The sequence below is a fragment of the Thermothelomyces heterothallicus genome (assembly GCF_042370625.1).
Source record: "Thermothelomyces heterothallicus CBS 202.75 unplaced genomic scaffold P884_scaffold_22, whole genome shotgun sequence".
Taxonomy (NCBI): Eukaryota; Fungi; Ascomycota; class Sordariomycetes; order Sordariales; family Chaetomiaceae; genus Thermothelomyces; species Thermothelomyces heterothallicus.
Window position 1 is genome coordinate 363,300 of NW_027192583.1, and position 19,173 is coordinate 382,472.

General features: G+C 47.7%; 4 protein-coding genes across 4 annotated transcripts; 2 read left to right on the forward strand and 2 right to left on the reverse strand.

The window, feature by feature from the left end:
• Positions 1 to 11,459: 11,459 nt before the first annotated feature.
• On the forward strand, positions 11,460 to 12,946 carry P884DRAFT_248360 (uncharacterized protein; the record flags this gene model as incomplete). Its single annotated transcript, XM_069440549.1, has 3 exons — positions 11,460 to 11,759; positions 11,839 to 12,071; positions 12,134 to 12,946. 3 exons carry the CDS (start codon positions 11,460 to 11,462, stop codon positions 12,525 to 12,527), a joined length of 927 nt encoding a protein of 308 aa, XP_069295384.1. The 3' UTR covers positions 12,528 to 12,946.
• A 165-nt stretch (positions 12,947 to 13,111) lies between these two features.
• P884DRAFT_293885 (uncharacterized protein) lies at positions 13,112 to 15,018 on the reverse strand. The gene is made up of 3 exons (XM_069444244.1): positions 14,111 to 15,018; positions 13,639 to 13,886; positions 13,112 to 13,560 (listed from the first exon to the last, which is right to left on the reverse strand). The coding sequence occupies exons 1-3, from the start codon at positions 14,920 to 14,922 to the stop codon at positions 13,499 to 13,501; spliced, it is 1,122 nt and encodes a 373-aa protein (XP_069295385.1). The 5' UTR covers positions 14,923 to 15,018; the 3' UTR covers positions 13,112 to 13,498.
• Positions 15,019 to 16,364: 1,346 nt separating this feature from the next.
• Positions 16,365 to 17,200, forward strand: P884DRAFT_206750 (uncharacterized protein; the record flags this gene model as incomplete). Its single annotated transcript, XM_069438744.1, has 2 exons — positions 16,365 to 16,588; positions 16,675 to 17,200. 2 exons carry the CDS (start codon positions 16,365 to 16,367, stop codon positions 17,198 to 17,200), a joined length of 750 nt encoding a protein of 249 aa, XP_069295386.1.
• On the reverse strand, positions 16,966 to 18,551 carry P884DRAFT_262773 (Spherulation-specific family 4-domain-containing protein). Its single transcript, XM_069441692.1, has one exon. It carries the CDS (start codon positions 18,099 to 18,101, stop codon positions 17,166 to 17,168), a length of 936 nt encoding a protein of 311 aa, XP_069295387.1. The 5' UTR covers positions 18,102 to 18,551; the 3' UTR covers positions 16,966 to 17,165.
• Between the last annotated feature and the right edge of the window lie 622 nt (positions 18,552 to 19,173).

A 19,173-nucleotide genomic window follows, 5' to 3' on the forward strand; every position in this document is an offset into this window, starting at 1 on the left:
ATATTTCCGTGACACGATGCCCCTCCTTTAAGGCTTTCGACCCGAAAGCCCTCTTTTGGCCGTTTCAAATAGCGCCAACATCCCTCGCGGTCCTTATACGTGTTTTTCTCCTTAGTTCCTTATTATCCTTTGCGCTATCAACTATGCCGTCTAACGTATGTAGGTCCTAAGTATCTATTCGTCATAAGCGTCTAGCTTAGTTTATTTCCGATCACGGGTTCGTAGTGATAGCGTGTTCCTATTATATAGAGTATAACTAAGTATGTAAAATGATTGAAAAATCTTGTCGCTACAAGGCTTGCGTACGTCGGGGTCGTGCTTGCGATGGTTCCGGCGTTCTAGTTTCTTCTTGTAGGTTCTCGTTCCCTCACGGAGGTACGTCGCTAATCGCAGCGTAGTGGATTGTATTATACGTGAGCAACGTCGTTTAAAGGCTGAAGAAAAAGAGGCCGAAGCCTTGCTGCGAGAATACTAACGTAAAGCTTCTGAGGCGTTGGCCTGTTTGACTCGGGTTCGTAAGTAATAAGAGTTTTTGGTGGAGAAGGGGGCAGACATGGTTACGCGGGGTTTGTCGAATCTAGACGAATTGGAGGCGGTAGAGTAATAGGAATCGGAGGCCGTTCTGGACGTGTAGCTTAACGGTGGCGTCGACGTTATTAACTAGGGTACTGTCACGGATAAGCACATGGACGGCCCGGCAGGCTACAGCCAGGACGCGGGACATTCCGACAGCCAATCACTTGACGGACCAATCAGAAGATTATCACTGCCAAGACTAAGGTCTTCACTGGTGATAATAACATGTCACCGTCGACAACGCGGGATCACAGAGTGAAAGGAGAAATGGTACTGGTGATAACTATTGAAGAGGGACAGATAATTGTGTATATATAGCTAGCCAGTCACTTGTTATGGTGGACTCTGGGAGTTCACCAGTGGTAACAATCACAATCACAGTACTCATACCAAGCATTGCGGATTACTGTGAGAGACAACTCTAAGTGTTGTTGTGAACCCTTTGGCTTCACCGAATCCCTCAGACGGCCTGCCTGCCTGTCCCGCTCAATCCACCTTCGTCTGAACCCTTTCAGAAGAAGTCTGAGCTGGGTTCGTCACAGGTACCGTCTTCGATTTTGCCCTAGGTTCGTCTTTAGCCGATCCGGGTTCTGCCGATGGAACCGCTCGAGTTTCTTAGGGCAGTTTAGGTTCTTAACTAGTTCCTATAAGTTGTCTTCTGGTCTAAAATTAAGCTATTTGACTAGGTATTATAGTTCCCTATTGATGATACGTGAATCTAGAATTTCTTCGACGTCCTATTCTTCCTCTTCGTCTTCCGCTTCGATGTTCGTGGCGATTTTGGCGTTCTTTGGCGCTGGTTCGAGAAGTGAAATATGAAAAACATCCGTCTGTAGTCGTATAGATAACGGTAACGATAGTCGGTAGTTAGATGTCGAAATTCGTTCTTTGATAATAAAGGGTCCGACCTTCTTAAAGTCTAGCTTTATACTTGGTCGTTTGGTTTGTAGGTTCTATGCGATTAGATAGACTTTGTCTCCCCTCTCTAGGCGAGGTCCCTTAAGCCTATGTTTGTCGTAGTAGTTCTTTATTCTGGTTCTGACAAACTCGAGTTCCTTTTTGAGTTTCTTATATAGTACGTATATCTGTTCTACTTTGACTACTGCTCTTGGCACTGTGACCTCTGGTCCTTGCCTAAGGTCTGCTTCGTATCTATAGTTTACAAAGAATGGTATGACTTTGGTTATTTCTATTGGCGTTGTATTATAAGCGAGTTATACTATTGGTAATAGTATAACCTAGTCGTCTTGTTGGTAGTTGACGTAGGAATGGAGGTATTGCTTAATAACTTGGTTTAGTCGTTCCGTTTGTCCGTTAGTCTGCGGGTGATATGCCGTTAATAGTTTGCTATTAATGCCTAATTGTTATATTAATGCTTGCCAAAACTTCGATACGAACTTAGTGTCTCTATCGGTAATCCATTCTTATAGCCAAGCGTATACTGATGTAACTTGCCGGTAGATCACGTCTACCAGCTGTTTAGCTATCTAGGACTCCTTGTAGGGAAAGAAGTATACCTATTTAGTTAGGCAATCTACTATAGTAAGAATACTATTATAGATTACTCCTATAGCTATATCCTTAGATTCTAGTAGTTTTGTAATAAAGTCTATCGTGACTAAACTCTATGGTTTGTCAGCTGTTGGTAATGGCTGAAGTAGCCCGTACGGCTTGTGTTGTGCCGTCTTGCTTCGATTGTAGATATCGTAGCTCCGTACGACTTCCTTGACTCTTGCCGTTAATTATAGAAAGTCGTAGTGTTTCTTGACTTATACGATAGTCTTTGTAACTCCTTTATATCCTCCGAGTTTCGACTCGTAGAGTTCTCGAATCATTTGTAGCTGTTAGTCTTTGTCGTAGATATACGCTTTGCCTTAGTACTAGAGTTTCCTATCTTTTTCTTCCACTTCGCTAGGTACTATTGGTCTAGGTACTACTTGATATTGTGCCTTGTTGATCCCTTCTTCTCGAAAGATTGCGTAACATTCTAGGAACAAGTTAAGTGGATTATCTTCTACGGGTGTCTGCGTTTCGTGATATAGCGTTCCGTCTATTCGTTCCTTGAACAACGGTGGCGTTATTTCCGTTCGTCCTTCCGTGTGATCCGTTTGTCGGCTTAAAGCGTCCACTCGTACGTTTTCTTTACCTTTCTTATAGCGGATCTTAAAGTTGAATTCCGCGAGGAATTCTGCCTATTATATTTATCGTCCGTTAAGCTCCTTTGTTATCGTGAAGTACCGTAGATTCTTATGATCCGTATATACTTGTACTGGTTCGATCATACCGCTGAGATATAGTTACCATTCCTTAAAAGCTTTGACAATCGTAAGTAGTTCCTTGTCGTGGATTAGATAGTTAAGACGTAGTCCATCGAGCTTCTTTGAAAAGAAGGCTACAGGATATAGCTTCCCTTACTTGTCTCGTTGTCCTAACTGTCCTCCGATAGCGTAGTCTGAAGCGTCCGTTTCTACCTCAAATGGCTTCTTGGGGTCTAATAGTACTAGCACTAGATCCTCGGTGATAGCGTCGCGAATCTGCGCGAATGCTTGCTCGTGTCGCTCTTCCTATTAGAACTTAGCGTTCTTCTTAGTAAGTTCGTATAATGGTCGTACGATCGCTCCAAAGTTCCTGATAAACATCTGGTAGAAGTTTGTAAACCCGATGAAACTTCGTACTTCCGTGACTGTCGTCGGTCGTGGCCAGTTCTTGATAGCTTTAACCTTTGAAGGTTCTATCCGAATTTGTCCTAGGGATATCTTGTATCCCAAAAATACCGTCTGCTTAACGTGGAATTCGCTTTTCTCCTTGTTAACTAATAGCTTGTACGCGTGTAACGCGTCTAGTACTGCTCTTACGTGCTTCCGGTGTTCGTCTATTGTCTTAGAGAAGATAAGTATGTCGTCGAAATAATATACCATAAATTTATCGAGAAAGGGTCGGATAGCTTGATCAATTAGGGCTTAGAACGTTGCCGGCGCGTTTGTAAGTCCGAATGGTATGACAAGGTACTTGTAGTGGCTATAGGGTGTCTTAAAGGCCGTTTTCCACTCGTCGCCTTCTTTGATCTATATATGGTTATAGGCCGATAGCAAGTTAAGTTGCCGATAGTCGACGTATAACCGTAGCTTTCCGTCTTTCTTAGGTATAAATAGGATTAGGTAGCCTACTAGCGATGTTAATAGGCGGATATGTCCTCTTCGAAGGTTCTCCTCTAGATATCGCTTAAGTTCTTCGTTCTACGTCTGGCTTATATAGTAGATCTTAAAGAACTTTAGTCGTGCTCCTTCCTTGAGCTTGATCTCGTGATCCTATAGGCCGTGTTCTGGTAATCCTTCTAGATGCTTTGGTTCGAATGCTAGGTGTCCTTCGTACTCCTTCGGTACTTCCCTAGTCTTGTCTCGTTTCTCGGTTTTCTAATAGTATGCGAACTTGGTTCCGTCTATGGCGATGCTGGCGATTTCTCCTATCTTAACCCACTACTCCAATTGCAGTGCTCTGTATTTGTTAACGGAGAGAACAGCTATCGGTAGTTTAGCTTGTTCCTCCTATCGTAACGTCGGTGTCGTTATGCCGCTTCTTCCAGAGTCCGTAGTGGTCTGTCTGCCACTGCCCGTCTCTTGTGGTGGATCCGTAGGATATGCCTTCCCTTGAGCATCGTCTATTCGCGATCCTTGTGCGCTCCCTATCTCGCTAGTCGAATATAACTCCGTTCAGGGTTGTAGGTGGCTACCATTCTTCTAGCTGATGTCTGGGTTATAGTCTTTGTGCTATGGTAGTCCTAGTATTATGTCTTTGTTATTGCCTATGTCTATAATGCTAAATATAACTGCTATAGTCTTCCTTGCCATAGTGATATCGATCGGTTTGGTCTCCCTGCGTACCTATTGCATCGGGAATGGCCCTTTGACTATACTATACTTCCGTTTCATCCTCTAGGGTATCTGTAGCTGATTTATAAGTGTCGGCGAAATCAAGTTTATCTCTACTCTACTATCTACTAGTACAAGCATTTTATACTGCTTCTATTGTACCGTTATCTATAGTCGCTTGTCTTACCGTCGTCGTCCAAAGATTGTAGCGATTTCCTATGTTTCTGCCGGGAGGTCTCGATATAGTGGTCTCTTACGCTAGTTCCTCCTATACTACGCTACTACTTGCCGCTATATAGGCGTTAATGATTTTTAGGCCCCTCGAAGGGCCCTAACCTATTTCCTAGGTTAGTGCTAACCTCTTCGATTGTTCGGCTAATAGCAGCTTCGTCGATCGTGCTCATTTCTATAAGCTATTAAGTACTTGCAGCTTCCTACTATTAGGTCCGTTCTGCTTTTCGTTATATAGTCTATAGCTTCATCTAAAGCTCCCGAATTCGCGATTTCTTTTTATCCTCGTGGTAAAGACAATCGTTGTTCTAGTATAAGTCCTATATGTCTCGTCCTGTTCCGTAGTGCCTAGGCCAGGCTCGTCTTAGAACTACCGTGATACCTTCTAGACTCCGGGTTTCGATCTTCTAGAGTAATTTAGCTACTCTATTCCCCGCATTGTAAACCCATTCCATAGGGCGTAAACTTCTGTCCCCGTTTTCCTATCGGGTTGGCTAGTGATTGTTTTCGAATTTGTCGTAGAAGTAGTATCAACATTCGTGTGCTATACACTAGAACTAGGGCACTTGTACGTGTGCCTTATGTCGAGGGTATAGTCACGTGGCATCGCCTAGAAGATATTAGAATTCTTTTCCGAATCCTTCCTACTATACGTAGACCATAGGTACCCTAATGCTAAGGTAGGAATGTTTCTTCTAATAGCTTTCCTATGTATATTCGTCTTTTCCGTGGTTTGCGTATATAAACTAGTACTCTAGGTTCCGTACGTCGTGGCTAAGTTACTAATCGTCAAAGTACGTAGTGTAATTGTCAGGTCTATCGTACGTCACAGGCTATTCCCCTTTGATAGTCTCTATAATGTGTTGGAGTTCCCTTATTTCGTCCCTTATATCGTCGCTCTGCTAGGCGAGTCGAGTTAGGCGTCTATCTCGTTCGTGTAACTCTGTATTAAGCCGGAAAACTTTGTTACGGTACCATTCGATCCGTTCCTAAAGGAACAAAATGTTCGGTCCGGGTCGGTCGACTCCTTAGGTGTCGGTTATCTACGATCTATCCTGTCTCTATGTGATTGTAAAACCCTATTGCCTTAAGGCTAGGAGAATCGAAATCGGTGGTGTATACTCCCCTGCTATATCCCATTTGGCAATGCCTGTTTCCGGGTCTACAGTGACTAGTTTGGAGTACGGCGTCTGTTTGTCTTTGCCGTTGTTGTCGTGTTCGAGGCCGTCCATGTCGCTGTCCTTGTCTTCGTAGCTCGTAGCTGCTACTTCGACGATATCCTTAGTCTCGTCAATGACCGTAGTTTCCTTTCCCGGGACTAGTTTCCAGTCTTTCTTCGGGCTTCGACATTCCCGTTTATAGTGTCCTTTCTTTCCGTAGTTATAGTAGGTAGCATTAGACTTGTCTTTGGCCGTCTTCTTCTTGTCCTGCTTCTATGCTACGTCTATATCTATAGCTCTGGGATACGTCCTATACGATATATTGACGTATGCTTACTTTTTCTTGTCGTTAGCCTTGACCGTGGTTCCGTTTATTTGACCTTGTTTCTGCTATTCCTATGTATAGAGCCGATCGTCGATTCTAATGGCCTGTACAATATATTCGTCTAGCGTTTCAGGCCGGTCGTACTTATATAACTCGTCTTTGACCTTTTCCTTTAAGCCATTATAGAATAGTTGTATCAATACTTTGTCGTTAAGCTAAGACTTGAGTATATCCTATCTAAACTATACGGCGTAGGAAGCTGCTAACTTAGTCTGTCGGAGATTGGCAAGTCTCTCTTACGCGTAAATCTTCTTGTCTTTATCGCCAAAAACCTTTCGAAGCTCTTCTTCAAAACGGTCATAGGATCGAAAGACTGCCTACGTAAACGCGTCTTGGTCGTCCTCGTCTTCCTTGGTAAGGTAGTTATTCTACGTAGGTTCGAACTATCTAAGTACCTTGCCCTCTAGTCTTGTAGCTATATAAAGGACTTTGGCTTTGTTATTTAGAAACTTGTTATTATTAAGCTAGAAGTAGGATCAGAGGTTGGTCAAAAACCTTACAAGGTCCTCCTTGGTCCCTCTATACTTGCTAGGTGGTTCGATCTTGATACGGCTTGCTTTGATAGTCTCGAGCGCCTTAATTTTGGCGTAGGCCTTGTTGACCAGTTTCTGCGAGTACTTTTCGCCGTTCTCGAGTTCCTTGATTCGAGCTTAGGCAGCCTTGTCTCTCTGGTCCAACTCCTAGATTCGTTGCTAGAGTTGACCAAGCTAGGCGAGCAGCTGTTCGGCCGTGACGCTGGTAGCTATATCGATGTCAAGGTCGAAGTCACCTTCGTTCTAAACTATGATAGAACAAAGGGAGTAATAATAACGTATGACGAACCCAACTTAGACTTCTTCTGAAAGGGTTCAGACGAAGGTAAGTGATGTAGGACAAGCGTATAGGTCGTCTAAGGGATTCGGTAAAGCCAAAAGGTTCATAACAACAGAGTTGTTTCTCACAATAGTACGATGCTGTTAAGAGTACTGTGATTGTGAGTTGCGTGTTTGCGTTGCTATCACTGGTAAACTCTAGAGTCTACCAGAACGAGTGACTATCTACATGTATATATAACCTTGGTGATTACTCCCGATTACGGTGATCGTGAGTGATCGTATAGTGGTGATTACCCTGATCACTGGTGAGCGTAGTGATCATAGCGCTTCTCATGTTGTGATTGGCCCTTCCGTTCCTTTGGCTTGATTGGTCTGTCTGTGCCGGTGGCCTAGGCGGCATCTGCATGTATATTTCCGTGACAATATTAGAAATAGGATTATCTATAGTTTTAGCCGATATTCTTTAAACTAATCGAAGTAAACCGACTCTTAGCTAAGTAGTAAGTAAAAGAACTAGAGATATTCTTTAATAAGCTTAAGGATACCATCGAAAGCTTTAAGATTACTATATCTAGCTATTAGAATGTAGATAAGACTAGATATATACTTATACTATTAAATAGGCGGTTTAAGATCTTAATAGTTAAAATAGATAAGAAGAAGAAGGTTAGTATCTTCCTCTTTTTTAAGTATTAGTTTAGAATACTAATTGTAATATTTTATTAGCTAGAGATTCTAGACCTTTATAACTAAGAGTTAATAAGTATAATTAGTATTAGAAATGCTATTAATAATACTATCCTAGTATTCTATATCTTTAAATAATAGCTATTAGAAGATTAGGATATTAAAGGTCTTGATAAGGAGATATAATTCTATAAGTTAGAGATAGTATTTAATAATACTAAGATTATAATAGATTAGATATAACATTTTAATAAATACTCCTTTATTATCTATACCAAGTTCTAATAATATAGTATAAGCTTCGAGGAATGGTTTGGTTATAACTATTATAACTATAATCCTACTCTTGGTATATACTTTGTTAACCTAGATAATATTACCCCTAAAGATTCGGTCTATATATCTATACTATTAGAAGAATATATATACTAACTACTTATCCTAGATAACTTTATAAGACATTATAACCTTAAACTTTATAAATATTACCTTTTATTTGATATTATCATTATCTTCCTCCCTCCCTATTTAATATACTTTATCTAGCTAATAGATATAAAAGTCTTTTACTATCTTAAGGAAACATATTAATAATATCTCTAGTAGGTAGTTCGAAATAGCAATCTTACATTTACCTAGGCAGACTTTGTTAGAGGATTCTAGGAAATCTAGAATACTAGTTTTAAACACCAAAATATTATAATAGGATTCGAAAAGACTAGTCTTTTTCTATTAAACTAATATATTATAATAGACTAGATCAAGGAGAAAGTATTATCTAGTATAAGTATTAGATATCCTATAATGATTCCTAATAATAAGTAATAGGTATATATAAAAAAAGGTATTAACCGTATTTAAGAGTAGTATCTTAAGCTTTTTAGTTTACTAATATAAGAACACTTTCAAGATATTATATTAATAGTCAATAAGGGTTAGCTAATATATAAATATCTAAATAACTTTACTAAGGATAAGAGAGCCTATCTAGCCGTACTATCTACCAAGAAAATACAAGGCTAACTTATCAAGCTAATAGGAGAGGTTATATTAAGTATAACTATCTAGCAGATTTAACGATTTTAGGAGATCTAAGCTTAGAAGAGTGCTAAGGTAATTCGAGATATTAGCCAAAAAGCTACCTATATTACTGTTAAGTGGATTAAACAAGAGTATAGGGAGAAATATAAAGTCTAGAAAAGGCGCCTAGAGAATAAGATTCCTAGTACTAATAGGTATCGCCTTTATATAGTAACCTTTACTAAATTCCTAGAAAAGACTAATAAGAACGACTATCTTCCTCTTAACAATAACGACCCTCTCTAGGTTCTACCAAAGGAGCATTAGCCACTAGTATTTTTCGACTTTAGAGATAGAAAAGAAGTCCTAATCCCCTAGTTAGCTAAGAAGCCGTTATTAGAAGTCAAACTCCTATCCCCTAAACGTCCTAGAATATAGATTAGCAATATAACTACAATGTCAATTAACAATAGCAACAATAACAGATTTAACTTTACAGATAGTAAAGATAGGTAGGAAGAGGATATCAAATCACTATCTCTATCTAGGGTTAAGAAGGAGTCTCTATATATAGCTATTATTAAGGATATTAGGAGGTTTAAGAAGTGATAAGCCTATAAGTCTATAGTAGTAACGCTAGGGATAGAAGATAATAACTATTACTAGGAGGCTAAAAGAGAAGGTATAAGAGAAGGTATTATTATAATTAAGAGCATTAAGAGCGATAGGGATAGGGGGTATAATATAGAGGGAGAGGGAGACGAAGGCAAGTTATATGACCTGTTGTTTGACTAGTTATAACTAGGTAGAATTAAATTTTACTACGTTTTTAAGCTTTTTAGAGCCTAGTTTACAATTGAACTATTTATAGCTATTTGAGGCTATTATTACGATGGTAATTGAACTTGATAGTACCTTTTGCAAAGACGTGATTGTATAGGAAATTTGGTGGTGATGTGTCCGGCTATATTGGTATATCCGGGGGTTTTGGCCCTACCTATCGGGAGATAGGTGGTAGTCCTGAACTAATTAGTTAGCAACTAACCACCGGGTATAATTCTTTGAGGCGTACGTGCCTCCCCTTTTTTTTACCATCTAAGTAACAAAACATAGTGGATTTTAAAACTATTTGAGAAGTATATTATGCATCCCAAGTCTCTTAAGTTGACGGGGTGTTGTACGAAAGATGACACTCAATCTCGTTTTTCTGCTGGTTACGTCATGATCATGTTTAGGTCACGTGTACTGGCTCCCACTTGAGGTTCCGAGTATGCATCACATCCGCACTGAGGCCACTCGAAATAGGTTTGTAAATACGTGAATATATTACATGGCGAAGGCATATGCAGTTGGCTTCTGGGAGTCGCAGCGCTGCCCCAGTCTGTCTTCCGAAACGATACCCGGTTGCGGTAACGGTTCTTCGCAAGGCAGCACTTGAACTTGGTTCACCTCTCTTCTGACTCCATCTCTCAGCGATCACCCCGTTTTCCCTTGTCTTTGCGGGAAGTAGCCACTTCAGCCCAGAGTCAAAGCAAGATGGGGTTTTGAAAGTGCCAACTGAGCTCCACTTTTGAAGTTTTCGATGACTACTTGTAAGCAGTGTTAGACTTCACGTCGCGTTTCATTACCCGGCCCATCGCAGGGTTCAAATAGAACAGCCACTTTTCAAGAGGTTCATCTCCTATCCCGGCACTTAGAGCAGGCAAAAGAACGAAAGTGGCAAAGTGTGCTTATTAGTAGCAGCATGTCAAACCCGCCGCACCTTGCACCGCATGCCCTCTTCGGACCCGAGACCAACCGGGGTTGGGAGCCGGCGAGATCTCGATCGGCACCGAAAGTCCTGACGGCCCGGGACGCCAAGGGGAGGCAGTGGGCGGATTGCGGAGCAAGCCGAGGAAGCCCGCCCTCGGAGAGCGGAACTCGGCAGCAATCATGTCTTTAGCACGCACACTAAGCACGCATGGTCCCTGTGCTTTTTTTCCTCCTAAAGCGTAGCGTAGTACGAATATAAGCTAATTTTAGGTATTACCATGCAGAGGATCTCAAAAGAGTAATTAAGACACCAACAACAGAGAACAAGGAAGCTTGCGGCTCCGATCTCCTCGAGATTTGCTCATGAGTGATTGGTTCTCGCGGAGGAATGTGTGGGAATGTGGGATGAGAAAGTCGCAGTCGATGGACAGGGGGGCGTTACACGGGTGCCTAAAGCCTCTCCGTGTTTTGCGGTCCCAAGACCTACACTAGCGCGTCCATCAGAACCCCCCCCCCCCCCCCCCCCCCCCCCCCCCCCCCCCCCCCCGCGGGGCATATCCCTGGCATCCTCAGCGGCCCGGGTCATCTTTTAAAAAGGGGAAACACCGGCCGGAGAATCCTGGGTTCCGTTCTCGATACGTCAAACCTACCGTTTTGTCGACGGCTGATTCCCCCAATCTTGGAATGTAATGGGCATTTGCCGTGTCGCTCCTTAGTTTGATACGGCCAGTCCAAAGACGAGAGAGGCCCTGCCCAGCCAACCAAGAGACCGACGGCTGCAGGTGGCCCCCCATCTTTGGCGACACAGGTCGGCCAAGGACAGCTATTTTTCTCTCTTTTTTTTTTTTTTTTTCCTCAGTCATCTGGCCGCGCTCTCCGGGAAACTCGACATGCTGCGCATCGGCGCCAAGAGAGTCGTCCCAGCGCTCCCAGCACCATCATAGGTCTCCAGACGGCTCCTTCAATGTGGAGGATCAACCTGCGGTCACAACCGTCCCGGCCGTCTCCCCCTTTCGATCCCATCGTTGAAGCGTGGCTGGACTCACTGCCGCCGCCGACGGCGAAACCCTCGTCGGAAGAGCTCAAGCAGTGGAGGTTAGCTGACTACCATGGTCTCGGCTGGAGCGTCTTTGTCATTTGCATCGTCCTCCGGGCCGCTTCACTGGCCATCTCCCTTCCCGTAACGGGCGTCATCGCATCCGTCATCGCGGGGCGGCGAGGCCCGTTCAGCGCCATCGAGCGCCTTCTACCTGTTGTGATCGTGGTTCGTGTCTGCTTGCCCACGGGAAACCCGGCGACGAGAAGCCCAGCGACGAGCTGTGCTAACACCCCCTTTCCGACAGTGTCCGGTAGTTACTCTCTGGAACGCGGCCGAGTTGGTCTCCGTCCGTGTCCGACGGGATGGAGGATTCTCTCCCAACGTCCACGTCGTGATTGACGGCGTTTTGTTTCTAGGCGTCGCAACCGCAACCGGATCACTGCTGGTTGATGTCATCTGCGGTTTCACCGACTTTGAGGCCACCTTCGACACAGCGGCAGAGGAGATCAGCAGCATCTGCCTCCTGGTTGTCATGATGTGAGTTTCAAAAAAAGGCAAACAGTTTACGGCTGCGCGGGAATCCTAATCTAGAGCTTCAGGGTAATCCACTCCTTCCTCCTATTCTTTTTCATCTGCAACTACGTCGAGGAGTCTCGCAGGAGGTCAGGAGTCGCCCATAGCCAGGGAATGCCACGATACACTAGCAATCCCAGCCCATGGCCGACCGCCGGGTACACCGCAAGCGACACAGGACCACCAGCAACCCCAAGAGCTTCCAAGTGCGCTTTCGATACCACAGCATTGGAGTCGAGGGAGCCCTGCGCGAAGCCACCTGATGAAACGGCCGAGTTCGCAGTCTCCCCGGAGCCTCGGCCATCAGCAACACTCCCTCCAGCCGCGGCTTTGGAGACCGCCGCCTTGGCCCAGGCCATGTCGGGGTTGTGGGGTAATTATGGAGGCGGAATCGCCTGCTCAGGCAAGGTCGCCGCTTGAGCACAAGGGGGCTGCCAACGGCAGTGAGGGATTCGATGATACTGGGCGGTAGGCGAGGCTGGGCCGCACCAATCTGATGTGGCATTTTACGAGAGACACCGAAAATGGTCGGGAAAGAAGGCGAAAACGCAAAGCGGCCGCCATCCCAGCGCGCCCTACCCTCATCGGGCGGGTTGGTGAGGGGAAGCACCTCCCGCCTCTCTCTCCCCATAATCTTCCAAGGCAAATGGTACCCAATCCACACCCAGCAGGCATCGTTATCGGGAATAATGGTTATCCAGATGACGAATTGATGTTCTCCGCGGAAAATGGTTGGACTCTGTCACAGGCGCACATTGGCGATTATTACTCGTCAAGTTGCCGTTTCGGGTATTGGTGTTTCTCAGTGATGCTCATTGTGAACACCGCTCAAGTTTCGCATCTTGTTCGTTTTGGTGGAGTTGTTGCGACCAATCTCGAAGCAGAGAATTCGGGTGCCTAAACTTGCTTGCGCGCTCCACTCCGCGGAATGGGTATGACGGGCTTGCGCAAACGCGGCTCCGATTGGGCTGGTCGTATAGAGAACGCTCGGGACGGCGGGGCCAGCGTCGCGTACTTGATTTATAAGTCTAGGTATGTACTGTACGTACATAATTACTTGGTGCAAGTTACACGAGGACCTGCTCCGCGATCCGGGCCGGCCCTACGTCATGAGAAAAGCCTGTCTGTCATGCCTGGGAGATCTTTCTCAGGAAGACACAAAGTTCCCAGGCTGCATGAGATTAACAAAGCCCCATTGAGAATCAGCCCATGGAACCCATGCAGAACGAGGATCTACGATTGCTCAGTTAGTTCCACACGGAATTCCGCAGGGAGTACCTCCGTCGACAAGACAGGTCCATTCTTGCCATCCGAACGGCAACGCTCAATGGTGAACCCCGTAATCAGCTGGCTCGAGTCCCAGGAACGTTAATGCCAGGCGCCCTCCGTCGTCAGAGGCCAGCGATGTCTTCCACCCAGGCCTTGACCTTCTCCGCTACCGACTCGCTGTGGTCTGTATCATCAGTCAGCCAAACCCGACAAAGCAAGCGCGAGAGAGTTCCCAGTCAAGGCTGGGAGAGAAGCCACTTACGGATGCAGAAAGCATGCGGGATCCCCGTTTCGTCAATGACGACTCTCGTCCGCCCCTTCCCATGTCGCTTTCGTCGCTCAATGAACTCATCCCTGCACTCATCCGCGACCCAATGGTCCTTTTCCGCAAAATAAAAAAAGAACTTTGCACGGCCTAACCCCGGCTTTGCTTCCCCGTTACCGCAACCCTTTCCAGCATCTGCCTCGGCGTCGGCGTCGGCCTCCTGGATCTCCCATAACTCCTCTCCCCTGCACAAAAACATCAGCCGTCATCTCCGGATTCAAACACCCAAGTCAATTTGATGGTCAAATAAGCGGGGACGCAATGAGCGGGCGAGTTATTTTGGAACTTGGAGAAATCAAGAAGACTAAAAAAAGAAGAGGTAGATGGAAATGAACAGAGTAAAAAGAGGTAAAGGAGGGGGTTCAAAAAAGGGGATGTGGGATAATATCGAGAAATGCCTTCAACATACCATTTCTCCTCCGTAATACACCGCATCTCGTCTTTGCCCATATGCAGCGCCTGCCAGATCCCGTCCGCGCTGGTCAGGAAACGCAGCGTGGCGGCAATGGCGTGCTCGGGGAAACCCATGACCCGGCGGACGATGGCGTCTAGGATCCAGACCGGCCATAGACTGACGAAGCCCTTGGCGACATGATGGGCAGTCCGGTCCAGAAGCGGGGTGGTGCGCAGGAGGTTGAGCTTCTGCCCGCTGCTGGACTGGGCGATGTGCGACACGGTGGGGAAGAGGAGAATGCCTGATCTGAGATTGACGCTGGCAAGGGGGTCGGAAGCGCCCGCTGTCTCGAGCCGGGCTTGGTGGTGCCGGTGGAAGGCCTCGAGCGCGATGTAGGCACCAACAGAGTGGCCGATGAGGATTACTTGGTCGAAGGTCCGCCCGTCGCCCAAGGTGTCATTGTTCACCGCCTGGACGCTACCGCAAACGCCGCGGATCTGATCCTCCAAGGTGAAAGGCTCCGTCCTGGCGCCCGAGGCCGTGGTCGTTCCAAAACGGGGTTCGTGGTCCCCATCGTCAAAGCCTAGTAGATTGCGCCCGTAGATATGGAACGCATAAGGGCACCCTGTCTCTTTCTCCCGCTCGTCAAGCAGTTGCCGCAAGGTCTCTAAGAACGGTTCGTAGTAAGCCACAAGTCCGGGATTACCGGGAATCAGGTAAATCAAGTATTGCCGGCGAGTTAGGTCGTCCTGGTTTGGCGAAGGGTATTCTAGGAATGGCACTTGATCATGTCTGACCGTGGTCAGGCCGGTCACGGTATTGTCCATGATGGTATGTTATTAATCGAATCTAAAACCGTCCGGGGCCCGATCTTATCCGCGTCCCTATCCGATCCAGTTCGCGAGCTGAGAAAGCGCTGAAAAAAGCAGGGCAACCACTGACCAGTGGCAGAGGCATCAGTGGGGCGTCACCTGCCAACGGGCCGGATTTCGGGAAAGAACTTGATGGATCGGCCCGTGGCTGCTAGGTTGAAGTGAGCAAGTATCTAAACTATAGAAAGAGAAGGATACAGATAGAGAACTAGTGGTAAATTGGTTATATCAGCTCCAAAGAAAGACTTATACTAGACGCCTTATAGGAATGATAGAAGATATGATCTTGTCAAATATCCGCATGGTCTCCGCGCCTAATTGTCAAGCCCGAAATAGGACGCTCGAAACCCTAAGAGCGGAGATGTACAAGAGAAAGCGGCACTAACCTGTTTCCCGCGACCAAGAAGCATCATCACGAGCGGCTAAAGTAGGTGGGAAAGTAAGCTGACATCACACACCAAGAAGTTGCCAGACAACAGATATCAACACGTCCCATTAATTAGGTAATTAGGCAATGGAACGACGCACTTTGTTTCATGTGTGCTCGCGCTTGATTTCCAGGATGTTCTCTAATAATACGTGCTCTGATTTTTTTTTTTTTTTTAGAACCTTTAGGATTACATCCCTTCCCTCCCTCTGCCTCCTTCTCTTTCTTCAAAACTCATGAGGACGAGAATCGACACAGACCGCAACAATAGATATTCCAAGACGAGGAACTCTTTGTGTTGCCGGCGGGGTCGCCCACCGGACTCCAGATTGACCAGCCAATCGTTACGGACCTTCCCAATACAACTACTACCAAGAATGGAAGCCCGCGAGGTCGATTTGCCCGGACATGGGCTCGTTTAATATGGTTAAGATAGGAGATAGGCTCGCCTATATTTAGGTGAGATGTAGCGATTTTGCCAGCGCCGTCCCACGCAGGACCGGCGAACAGGATTCCTTCTTGCCGCGCTTGGCCATACCGTTTTCCAGCTCCGAAGCTTTCCAAACCGCCGGAACGCGGTTATCTGGGCCGTGAGAAGAGTCCGGGTGATCAGTGCAATGTTGCTCTAGTCACCTCAAATCACCCCGCCGTCCCAGCACAGTTTATGGTCGCAATCTTGCGTCGTCGCTAATTGCATTGCAGCGCAGCTTCATCAATGATGTTCCGGTCCAGAACACACCGGTTTACCCAGTGTCAAAGCAAAAGCGACGCCGCAATTGCCCGCCAGCAATTGCACCTTAAGTATGGGTATTCTGACACCCAGGCCCCGGCCTGACCGGGCTGCTCTCCCGCTCACCGTCTGGTTATAACGGGCCTGCACACCTCGAGCCAACCTGAATGGGGGATCCGACTAACGGTTCACTGGCCCCCCTCGTTTCCGCACGTTTTTATACAGATAATCACAACCGATATGAAACCCACCTTGTCCGCCCTAGTGCTGGGCCTCGGCGCTTCCGGGGCCTCTGCTGCGAACTTTGCGGATTCCTGCGATGCCAAGTCGATCAAGGTCAGCGGCAAGACGCTGACGGCGAACTGCAAGAATATCTTTGGGCAGTCCGAGTGTTCCAAGCTGGACTTGAACAAGTGCATCAAGAATGTCAACGGCAGGCTGCAGGCGGACCCCTCTGGGGCTGGGTACGTTCCCCGGACCGCAATTAATGCTCGTGTGGAGGACCGACGGTCAGTAGGAACTGACGGAGAATACCTAATTGTCGCTCCAGGCCGCACTTTGGTGACCAATGCGTCAAATGCACCAACAGCAAGCCCGACAACGGCTTGATTATTGGCGACCAGCCGTCGCTCATCTACCGCAAGTGCAATCCCGGCACGGGCGCGGCCCAGGCCGACTGGCCTACGGCTATATTTGATCTCAGTGCGTCCGCCTCCATGAACTCGACGATGTTTTGCGAGGAGCGACTGACGGTTGACATTGATAATCATCATCAGACACTATTGTCGACAACCGTAACGGGGCGCCGGAGTGCTACAAGACCAAGAGCACGAGTTGCTAAGTCTGAACATGTTTTGTGTGGAGGAACTGGCGAGGACGGAGGCCACGGCATTCATAACCAAGGGGGTGAGCTCGCTTCGCTTCTGGTTTCGCGGCTTAGCCCGTTTCCCAGTTCTTCCACTAGTCGAATAACAATTATAATTATTAATTACTGTCCAAGTACTCTACGACCTATCCTCCTACTAATAATACCCCCCGATCTCATGCGGCATTCTTGGCGGCCAAGACGCCGATGAAGTTTCCGATCGAGGCGGGGCCGTCCGAAAAGGTGTGGTAGCCGGCCGTGTTGAAGAAGGTGGCGCCGATGCGGCGCTGGACGACGGCGGCGACCAGCTGGTCGAGCACGGCGGGGGTGGCGCTGAGGTTGGCCGGGGCGCCGTTGGAGTCGTGGAAGCCGTGGACGAGGACGGCGGTGCGCGGGGCGTTGGCGGCGCCCGCGGCCGGGAAGAGGACGTCGTCGACGGAGCGGCCCGGGCCGGCGTGGTCGTAGGGCTCGTACCCGCCCGCGCGCGGGCACTGGTCGTAGTCCTCGCCCGCGCGCTCGGGCACCGTGAAGCACGTCTCGAGCGCCACGATCAGGTTCGGCTGCAGGTCGTAATACGCCGGCAGGCTCGGCCCCGTGCCGCCCGGGTTGTAGACGACGAAGGCGTCGCTGCCGCCGAAGCGGAGGCCCGGGTCGGTGCGGATGAAGGTGGTCAGGTTGCGCATGTAGTTGAGGCAGTCGTTGGAGGTGTCGGCGGGGGCCTCGTCGATGAAGATGCCGCCGATGGGCACGCCGCGGTCGACCCAGGTGGACCACTTGCGGATGTCGGCCGTGATGGAGCTCCAGGGGACGTTGCAGCGGGTGGCGCCCCAGTTGGTCGACGTGTGCACGTAGCCGATCAAGCGGACGTTGGGTAACGCAGCGAGCGCCTTGGTGCCGGCCACGTACTGCGGGTCGTCGATGCCCTGGTTGGCGTCGCCGGGCCCGTTGTTGGGGTTGATGATGATGGTAGCTGTGACGGACGGGTTGGCGGCCAGGGCCGCCTTGATAGGATCCCACGCGCCCCCGTTGGAGGCCGGGTACTGGTAGAGCGGGAGGAGGAGGTCTGTGGCCATCGCCGTGGCGGCCAGGCTGCAGAGCAGCGCGATCTTCATGGTGGGCGGGTGCACTAATTATTCGACGCGACTTCTGGATAGGTGCCGAGGTAAGGTAACTCGGGGGTATTGAATGACGGGTCACGAGTGTGATGGGAAAGATAACGAGAATGAAGCCCGGGAGAGACGGTCGTTGAGCCTCGCAGCAGATTTTATGCCTCTGTCAGAGAACTCGAGACAGCTTTCAATCTGTCGGTCCTCGATAATTATTCTCTCAAGCTCCTACTCAGCCAGCACTTCAGACCTTTGCTGGATGTGCTAAGAGCAGATGGCGAGCTGAAGGAAACGATCAATGCAAGAAGGTCCGAAACACGATTATTTAGGTAATGCATGGATCTATAAGTCCTGCGGCTGACCATCGGCGAAAGCAACCTTCCTGTTGTAGCATTGTTTCGTGGCCATTCAGCCCGTCCCTGCCTTGTGCGCCACTTGGGCGGAGGGAGTTACCAACAAATCCGAATGTTTCAGGCGATTCGCTCCCGTGACGCTAGTCCTTGTTTGATGTGGTAACCCACAAGATCCTCCCTAGACTTGGCTCCTACGCGGGTGAGGCGGTGAGTTCCGGAGTGCATTGCACACACTAATAAGCACCAACCTGAGATTTGTATGTAATACGGAGTAGTATCCATAAGCTCAGCCCCTGCGTTGGCTCCCCCTGTGATTGCCCCGTCAAGCTGCGCCGCGTGTGACTGCGTGGGCCTCTCGGATCCTTCGATCCGATCTGCCGAAGCAGCCCTATTGGAAACTCGACACAGCCCGCCTGCGATATAGACCGAGAATAAAAGAGTACAAAAATGCCACAAAAGCGAGCGCAAGGACTTTTAAGGTCACTGAAAGGGATCAGGCAACTAATTATAAGCTCCGGGAAAGTGCTCGAGATCTGGGGTCGTATGAATAATTAATTAACACTAATACGGAGCAAGAGGTTCTCCACTGCTTGTTAAAAAAACTTACAAAGGATCGGACGACAGAGAGCGAAGCTCGTTAGCAAGCCCCCAGGTATGGAACGCTAGCTTTGGTACTGCGAAGGAAAGCAAAGCCGGTCGGCTGCTACTAATTAGCTTCCAACCAA

What these genes read in the sequence shown, in the direction of transcription:
- P884DRAFT_293885 (XM_069444244.1), bottom strand. Translation starts at nt 14,922, where the DNA reads ATGGACAATACCGTGACCGGCCTGACCACGGTCAGACATGATCAAGTG. An exon ending in TGTATTACGGAGGAGAAATG is followed by an intron (nt 13,887 to 14,110) that starts GTATGTTGAAGG and finishes GTTTTTGTGCAG; the next exon opens with GGGAGAGGAGTTATGGGAGA. An exon ending in CCCGCATGCTTTCTGCATCC is followed by an intron (nt 13,561 to 13,638) that starts GTAAGTGGCTTC and finishes CTGATGATACAG; the next exon opens with ACCACAGCGAGTCGGTAGCG.
- P884DRAFT_262773 (XM_069441692.1), bottom strand. Translation starts at nt 18,101, where the DNA reads ATGAAGATCGCGCTGCTCTGCAGCCTGGCCGCCACGGCGATGGCCACA.